Source organism: Myotis myotis, unplaced genomic scaffold (assembly GCF_014108235.1).
Source record: "Myotis myotis isolate mMyoMyo1 unplaced genomic scaffold, mMyoMyo1.p scaffold_m19_p_46, whole genome shotgun sequence".
NCBI classification, from domain to species: Eukaryota; Metazoa; Chordata; class Mammalia; order Chiroptera; family Vespertilionidae; genus Myotis; species Myotis myotis.
The window spans coordinates 1,186,972-1,196,245 of NW_023416353.1; the positions used below are offsets into that span (position 1 = coordinate 1,186,972).

Below are 9,274 nucleotides of genomic sequence, written 5' to 3' on the forward strand. Positions count from 1 at the left end.
TCAATGGACAAAAACTAAAACCGTTTCACCTAAGAACGGGGAACAAGACAGGGATGCCCACTTTCACCACTCCTGTTCATCATAGTACTGGAAGTGCTAGCCATAGCAATTAGACAAGAAGAAGAAATAAAAGGTATCCAAATTGGAAAAGAAGATGTAAAACTGTCATTATTCACAGATGACATGCTATTGTACATAGAAAACCCTAAAGACTCCATCAAAAAACTACTAGACTTAATAAATGAATTCGGCAATGTAGCAAGATACAAAATTAATGCTAAGAAATCTATGGCATTTTTATACAACAAATAGTGAACTTAGAGAAAGAGAGATTAAAAAAAACAATTCCATTTACCTTGCACACAAAAAATTAAGATGCCTAGCAATAAACTTAATTAAGGAGGTAAAAGACTTGTACTCGGAAAACTACAGGACACTGAAAACAGAGATAGAGGAAGACATAAATAGATGGAAGAACATACCATGTTCATGGATTGGTAGAATCAACATCTTTAAAATGTCCATACTACCCAAAGCAATCTATAGATTCATTGCACTCCCCATTAAAATACCAATGGTATATTTCACAGGCCTAGAACAAACTCTCCAAAAATTCATCTGGAATAAAAAAAGACCCTGAATAGCTTCAGCCATCCTGAGAAAGAACAAAGTAGGTGGGATCTCAAAACCAGATATCAAGCTGTATTACAAAGCCACTGTTCTCAAAACTGCCTGGTACTGGCACAAGAACAGACATATAGACCAATGGAATAGAATAGAAAATCCAGAAATCGACCCAAACCACAATGCTCAATTAATATTTGACAAAGAAGGCAAGAACATACAATGGAATCAAGGCAGTCTCTTCAATAAATGGTGTTGTTGCCGAAACAGGTTTGGCTCAGTGGATAGAGCGTTGGCCTGTGGACTGAGGGGTCCCAGGTTCGATTCCGGTCAAGGGCATGTGCCTGGGTTGCGGGCACATATCCAGTAGGAAATGTGCAGGAGGCGGCTGATCGATGTTTCTCTCTCATCGATGTTTCTAACTCTCTATCTCTCTCCCTTCCTCTCTGTAAAAAATCAATAAAATATATTTTAAAAAAAATAAATGGTGTTGGGAAAATTGGACAGATACATGCAAAAAAATTATGCTTGACCACCAACTTACACCATACACAAAAATAAACTCAAAATGGATAAAGAACTTAAACGTAAGATGGGAAACCATAAAAATCTTAGAGGAATCCACAGGCAGCAAAATCTCAGACATATGCCGAAGCTATATCTTCACAGATACAGCTCCTAGGGCAATGGAAACTAAAGAGAAAATAAACAAATGGGACTACATCAAAATAAAAAGCTTCTGCACAGCAAAAGAAACCATCAACAAAACAACAAGAAAGCCCACTGCATGGGAGAACATATTTGCCAATGATATTTCCGATAAGGGTTTAATTTCCAACATTTATAGGGAACTCATACAACTTAACAAAAGGAAGATAAACAACCCAATCAAAAAAATGGCCAACAGACATAAATAGACACTTTTCAAAAGAGGACATACAGAAGGCCAAGAGACATATAAAAACACTAGAGGCCTGGCACATGAAATTCATGGGGGGTATAGTCCGTAGGCCTGGCCTGTGATTAGGGCCATCTTCCCCAACTGCTGGCAGCTGGCCCTGCCCCCCGCCACCACCCACCCCCAGTTCCCCATTTGCCACTGGGCGATCAAAGCCTGCCGGCCAGTGGGGAGGGACCAAGAGGTGGTCAGTGTGCCTCACAGTGACTGGTTGAGAGATCATTCTGGTCGTTCTGCCATTTGGTCAATTTGCATATTATTCTCATATATATTTAGATGTTCAAAGTCACTAATCATTGCAGAGATGCAAATCAAAACAACAATGAGGTACCATCTCACACCTGTCAGACCTGTCAGAATGGCTATCATCAACAAATCAACAAATGACAAGTGCTGGTGAGGGAAACCTTGTGCACTGCTGGTGGGAATGCAGACTGTGGAGAACAGTATGAAGTTTCCTCAAAAAACTAAAAATGGAACTCCCATTTGACCCAGTGATCCCACTTTTAGAAATATATACCAAGAAACTAGAAACACCAATAAGAAAGGATATATGCACCCCTATGTTCATAGCAGCACAATTTACAATAGCTAAGATTTGGAAACAGTCTAAGTACCCATCACTAGATGAGTGGCTTAAAAAGCAGTGGTACATCTACACAATGGAGTACTATGCTGCTGTAAAAAAGACGAAACTCCTACCATTTGCAAAAGCATGAATGGACCTTGAGAGCATTATACAGTTGGAGAAAAATAAGTATCACATGATCGCACTCATTTGTGGAATATAATGAACAACATAAACTGACGAACAAAAACAGATCCAGAGACAGAGAAGCATCTATCAGACCGTCAAAGTTCAGAGGGAAGGCAGGGGAGGGTGGGGGTAAGGGGAATAGATCAACCAGAGGACTTGTATGCATGCATATAAGCATAAGCAATGGACATAGACACTAGGGGAGTGAGAGCATGAGCGGCGAGGTGGCGGGGACAATAGGGGGATAAGGACAGATATGTAATACCTTAATCAATAAAGAAAAAAAAATTTTTAAAAAAGGACAAAAAATTGTGCTATCCTAACTATAATTGAAAAATAAATAAATAAAATGGTTCTATCTTGTTCAAAGAGGAGTAGATGAGGTAGAAAGAATAATCTCTTTAGGAAGTAGCTCAGGTGTTTCACAATTAATATTTAGATGCTATATCCAGCCATGCTTGTCTTGCCTGCGTGCTGGAAACCCGCCCTGCTTCGTGCCTGTGACTGGAACTACATAATTTTTACTGAGATAAGTCTTTTCTGGCCTTGACACTAAACCTCTCTAACCTGCTCAGGCAGCAGCCTGTCTTGCTTTGGGCCACTATCCAGAGCAAGTTGAGGCTCCCCTCTAAAATTTTCAGGTCCTTATAATTATGCAGCATTTCCCCACTACCCTCACAGTCCACCCTATTCAGAGCAGCAGCAGCAGCCAGAATTTCAGGCAAAAATGTTTATTTTATTATTTTTATATATATATATATATTTAAATATATTTTATTTATTTTTTACAGAGAGGAAGGAAGAGGAATAGAGAGTCAGAAACATCGATGAGAGAGAAACATCGATCAGCTGCCTCCTGCACACCTCCTACTGGGGATGTGCCCACAACCAAGGTACATGCCCTTGACCGGATTCGAACCTTGGACCTCTTGGTCCGCAGGCCGACGCTCTATCCACTGAGCCAAACCGGTTAGGGCAAGGTAAAAATGTTTATAAATAAAATAGCCAGACTTTAGGAAGCAGTCCTTGAAAATTCAACATATTTCAATGACAGCAAGTGCTACAACCTGTTTAGCTCTTGGTGAAAAAAAGAATGGTATGGTTTGATAAATAGCAGGCACTTATATTTGTACCTCAATTGTACCTTTCCAAGTAATACTGTACTGTTGATGCTGAGGATAGGAAATTCAATTTAGCGGCGGAGGTTAGGCAGGCATTTATGATGTTTCCCTGAAAATCTTTCTTCTACCCTCACCCACTGCCAAGTTGTGGAAGGTACTAAAGTTGGATGAGGCTTTATATAAACCTGACTTGTTCATTGATGGCCAATTGAAGGATATCCTGTGTACATTAAACTGGGATTGAGCTATGGAACAATACTTATTTATTTGTTCATTCGTTGCTCATCTACATAATTAAAATTTACAAAATCTCTGTTGTGTCTTTGTTTTGTTTTGTTTTTAAAGGATCACTCTTGCCCTGGCTGGTGTGGCTCAGTTGGTTGAAGTGTCATCTCATACATGGGAAGGTCTCAGGTTCGATTCCTGGTCAGGGCACATACCCAGGTTTCAGGTTTGAACAGGGCATGTACAGGAGGCAACCGATGTTTCTCTCTCTTCCTCTTTCTCCTTTCCTTTCTCTCTAAGATCAATAAAAGTATGTCCTTGGGTAAGGAAGTAAATAAACAAACAAATAAAAAATAAATAAAGGATCACTCTTGTGGAAAATAGATTACAAGGGAACAAGGTTGGAAGCAAGATCCTTACTGTCATGATAATCCAGGGAAGAACTTAGGGTGCTTCAAACTCGGGTGGTAGCAATGGAGGTAGTGAGAAATAGTTCAGATTCTGGGTATATTTTGAAGGTAGTCAACAGGAGTCCCTGATAGAGTCTACATGGGGTGTGGAAGAAAAAGAGGAGTCAGGATAACTATAACATTTTTGACCTGATTGGTTGGGTTGGTGGCAAAGATCAGAAGTTCAGTTTTGGACCTGCTACTTTTGAGATATCAGACATCCAAGTGGAGATGTCAAGTAGGAAGTTTGATATCCAAGTCTAGTCTGGGTTGGGTATATGAATCTGGGACTCATGGACATAGAGATGGTATTAGACCGTGAGACTGGGTGGCCCAAGAAACTGAATGTATATAGAGGAGAAAAGGGAAGAGGAATGAAGATTGAGCCATGGCAAATTCCAGCCTTAAGAGTTCAGGGAGAAGGAGCAAAGAAGACAAAGAAGTGACCATTAAAGAAACAGGAGAGAGAGAGAGAGAGAGAGAGAGAGAGAGAGAGAGAGAATGAGAATGTGGTGTCCCAGAAATCAAGTCAAGAGAGAATAGCAAGTAAGAAAATATATTAAATTAGGTGAGGACTGAGAGTTAATGATTGGATCTAGGTTATTGTCAAGATCATTGATGACTTGAAGAGAAGTTTTAATGCAGTAATGGAAGGCAAAGCCTCATTACAGTGGTTTTAAGAGAAAACATCAATAGCAATTATAGAATAGTTTTTGGGCGCTGTTTGTTTATCCCTCTACCTATATCACTCTGTCTTAATTATTAAATCATCCCAATTGTGTTCTTCTTCAGGAAGAGTTCTTTTTGGCACTTTGCTCTTGTATGTAAACTTTAACATCCATGAATCAAGTTCCACAAAAGGAAATTCTTGAAGTTTTCTTGGAATTGCATTAAAACTCTACATCAATTGGGTGGGGGTAGGGAGGCAGGTATCTTTTAAAAAAATTCATCTTTATTGTTAATGGTATTACAGAAGACCCTTCTTTTATCCCCAATTGACCCCCTCCTCCCCACTCCTGCCCCCCTCCCCAGGCCTTCACCACCCCTATTGTCTGTCTCACTGGGTTATGCATATATGCATATAAATTCCTTGGTTAATCTCTTCCCCCACCCCCATAAGAATCCTCAGTTTGTTGCATTCTTCTTTATTTCTGGCTCTATTTTGTTTGTCAGGTTTATTTTTTGTTCATTACATTCCACCTATAACTGAGATTATGAGATGCTTGTCTTTCTCGGATTGGCTTATTTCATTGAGCATAATCATCTCTAGGTCCCTCTATGCTGTCTCATTGTATCAGTGAAAATTCTATGTTTTCTTCTAGGATGTTTATGGTTGCACAACTAAACATTTAATTTTTTTTTTCATTTTGAGTTTATTCTTGTGTATGATATACATTGGCAGTCTGATTTAATTTGTTTGCATGTTCCTGTCCAATTATCCTAATACCATTTATTTATTTTTTTATTCTTTTTTTTAAATATTATTTTTTTGCCGTTTTTATTTTTTTATTTTTTCTCATCATTTTACTTTTTTTAAAATAATTTTTATTGCTTGAAGTATTACAAAGAGTATTACATATGTCTCCCCCCCCGCCCCCCCCTCCCCCCACCCCTTGACATTCCCCCCGCCCCTACCCCCTAGTGTCTTGTGTCCATTGGTTATTCTTATATGCATGCATATAAGTCCTTCGGTTGATCTCTTGACGCCCCCCCCCCCAAACCCTCCCCAGGCTTGCCACTGTAGTTTGACAGTCTGTTCAATGCTCTTCTGCCTCTGCATCTACCCCTGTTCATCAGTCTATACTGGTCCCCACTATCTGTCCCAACCTCACTGGAGCTGTCCCAGCCTCACTGGGGCCGTTTCGTCTTCACCAGGGCCATCTTGACCTCACCGGGGCTGTCCTGACCTCATTGGGGCTGTCCCGACCTCACTGGGGCCATCCCTACCTCACGCGGGCTATCCCTACCCCACCGGAGCTGTCTCAACCTCACCGGGGCCATCTTGACCCTGCCGGTGCCGTACATCGCCAGGGTCGTTTCGGCCTCATCGGGGCCGTCCCAATCTCACCGGGGCCATCCCGACCTCACTGGGGCCATTTGACCTCACCGGGGCCGTCTCCACCTCCCCGGGGCCATTCCAACTTCACCGGGGCCGTTTCGGCCCCACCAGGGCTGTCCCAGCCTCACCGGGGCCGTCCCGACCTCACCGGGGCCCTTTCAACCTCACCAGGGCCGTCCTGACCTAATACCATTTATTGAAGAGACTGTCTTCACTCCATTGTATGCTCTTGCCTCCTTTGTCAAATATTAATTAAGCATAATGGCTTGGGTTGATTTCTGGGTTCTCTGTTCTGTTCTATTGATCTATATGCCTGTTTCTGTGCCAGTACAGGGCTGTTTTGATTACAGTGTGTTGGACTTACTGCTGACCTTAGAGTTAAGGTGTCCCAAGGTGAACTTAAAATTAGAAAAAGCTGGTGAGAAGCTTGGCCCAAATCATCTCAAAAGAAAGATACTTCCCTGAATTCACCTGATGAACTGATCTTTATAATGGAATCAAAACACAGTGCCAACCAAATATAAAAATAACAACAAACACTAACAAACCAAATAAAATAAAAATGATAAAAAGAAGTGTAAAAGGAAAAAATGAGAAAAAAGAAAAAGAGTAAAGAAAAAAGGGGAAAACGAAAAGTAAATAACAAAATAGACAAAAACCTCTTCATGTCAAGGAGAAACTTGGGTCAGATTTCTTCCTGTCATTAAAACCAGCTTCTTGAGCTATAAAAACAACACAATGTGGGCCCAGCCAGGGACTTAAAAAGGGGCTTGAAATTTCATAACAATGGCTCTTTGTGAGGCCAGTCCAAGAAGTGGACCTATCAAAGCTGGATTGTCTATTGTAGTTTACTTTCTGGACTCTAGAATACTTTACTCTTTTAATAAATTATTGAGGATCCCAAAGAGCTTTTTGGTTAGATGGGTTATGGCTATCAATATTTATCTTATTAGAAATGAAAATCTGATGCTAACAGTTGCCTTTTCATTTCCAGTTTGAAAAGCTATAATACTTTTTGGTGTTGAAGAGCTCATAATGTGTACACACACAAAAAGTTATATATGAACTAAACTGCATTTTTCTTTTTTATTATTTATATATATTTTATTATTGCATATGTGTCCTCATCCCCCCATAACCCCCCAACTCCCCCACTCATGCCCTCACCCCCCTGTTGTCTGTGTCCATTGGTTAGGCTTATATGCATACATACAAGTCCTTTGGTTGATCTCTCCCCCTTACCCCCACCCTCCCCTACCTTCCTTCTGAGGTTTGACAGTCTGATCGATGCTTCTCTGTCTCTGGATCTGTTAAAACTGCATTTTTCAAAGATTTTTTTTTTAAAGATTAAAATTTTTCTGCCTGTTTGATATTCCTTCCTGCTTTGTGAAATTTTCTGTGATGAGTTTAACATTACTTAACAGAGATGTTAGCTTTTTTAAAAAAAATCGAACTAGTTTAAATGCTAGATCAAATACTACAATATGGTTATCCATTTCTGATATATGGTTTCATGTGATTGGTTGAATTTGTTTATGGTCTGATTGGTCTAAACATCTGTCAATGATGAAGTTTCACAAAATGCAAGGATGGTAATCAGGGTCAGCAAAAACATTCATATTTGTGTTGTTTATAAGAAATGAATCTATTACTGCTTGCTATCAGATTCATTACGAACAGATCTGTAGGCAGACAATCAAAACAGGAGTCTTAATACTTTCTGACTAAGCAATAAAATGAAGCCATCTCTACAATAGTAAAGTTATAAATTCAGTGATGTCAGAATATTGAATTAGTGATTACAATGCTTGTGTTATATTACAACTTTAGATAAGTAAAGTTAGGATGTTCTAAGAGAACTCCTTGCAACAAAAGGACTGCCGGGCTGGTGTGGCTCAGTGACTGAGCATCAACCTATGAACCAGGAGGTCATGGTTTGATTCCCAGTCAGGATGCATGCCTGGGTTGTGGGCTTGATCCCCGGTGCGGGGTGAGCAAGAGTCAGCTGACCAATGATTTCTCTCTCCTCCTCCTCCTCCTCCTCCTCCTCCTCCTCCTCCTCCTCCTCCTCCTCCTCCTCCTCCTCTTCCCCCTCCTCCTCCTCCTCCTCCTCCTCCTCCTCCTCCTCCTCCTCCTCCTCCTCCTCTTCCTCCTCCTCCTCCTCCTCCTCCTCCTCCTCCTCCTCCTCCTCCTCCTCCTCCTCCTCCTCCTCCTCCTCCTCCTCCTCTCCTCTCTTCTTCTTCTTCTTCTTCTTCTTCTTCTTCTCTCTCCCTCCCTCTCTCTCTCTCTCTCTCTCTCTCTCTCTCTCTCTCTCTCTCTCTCCCGCTCCCTTCCTCTCTGAAATCAATAAAAATATATGTTTTAAAAAAAACTACCCAGGACCATTTTACTGTCAACATATTTCAGAAAAAGACTGTACCTGACAGGAGGCACTTTTACCTTAATTTGGTTGAATATTGATACTTTTAGAATATTCAGAGTAAAGGCCCATAAATATCTTGCAGCTTCCCGCAACCTAGCAAGATACAATGACTAGTTCAGGGCTTCAACTTCTCAAAGCACCACTGGCAACAATCTCTCATTTGTTGTGAAATTTTTAGCCTTTAGTTTCAATAGCAATATGTAACCAGGACTAATTTAAAGTATATAGGGCTTATAATTTTGTCTTTACTCTGCTCTTTTGGTTATAATATTGCATGTGTCTTACCTATTAATATCCAGTTAATGTATTCTGCAACTGAGCTCCAGAAAACAATATGTCTTTCTCCTAGGGAAGCCACTGCTCCCCACTTAGAAGCCATCTCCTCCTATTTTGTCAACAACCCTACTTCTGCTTAGTTATGGAGCCCAAAGATGCTCGGGGAAGGTGGGTCCACCTTCAGGAGAAATATCATAGTTGGCCTAAGCCGGTCTTGCTTGACTCATTCACCTCTGCAGTGACCGGTTTAGGCGTGGGCTTATGGCTAATTCTGTCCAATAAGCCACTAAGGGAAGGATGTTGGGGTTTCTCCGATTTTTCTTTCTGGTAAAAAGAAAGAAATTCATGAGGCAAAACTTACTGCTTTTACAAGGTGATTGTGT

General features: G+C 40.8%; 1 protein-coding gene across 4 annotated transcripts in view; it reads right to left on the reverse strand.

Annotated features, from left to right (window-relative positions):
• Positions 1 to 4,164: 4,164 nt before the first annotated feature.
• NMT2 (N-myristoyltransferase 2) overlaps positions 4,165 to 9,274 on the reverse strand; it is a 98,640-nt gene continuing 93,530 nt past the window's right edge. For all 4 annotated transcript variants that reach the window (XM_036307281.1, XM_036307277.1, XM_036307279.1 and 1 more), the window contains one exon: positions 4,165 to 4,230. In XM_036307281.1, the coding sequence (XP_036163174.1) occupies positions 4,180 to 4,230 (51 nt within the window). In that variant the 3' untranslated portion in view covers positions 4,165 to 4,179. The remainder of the gene's footprint in view (positions 4,231 to 9,274) is intronic.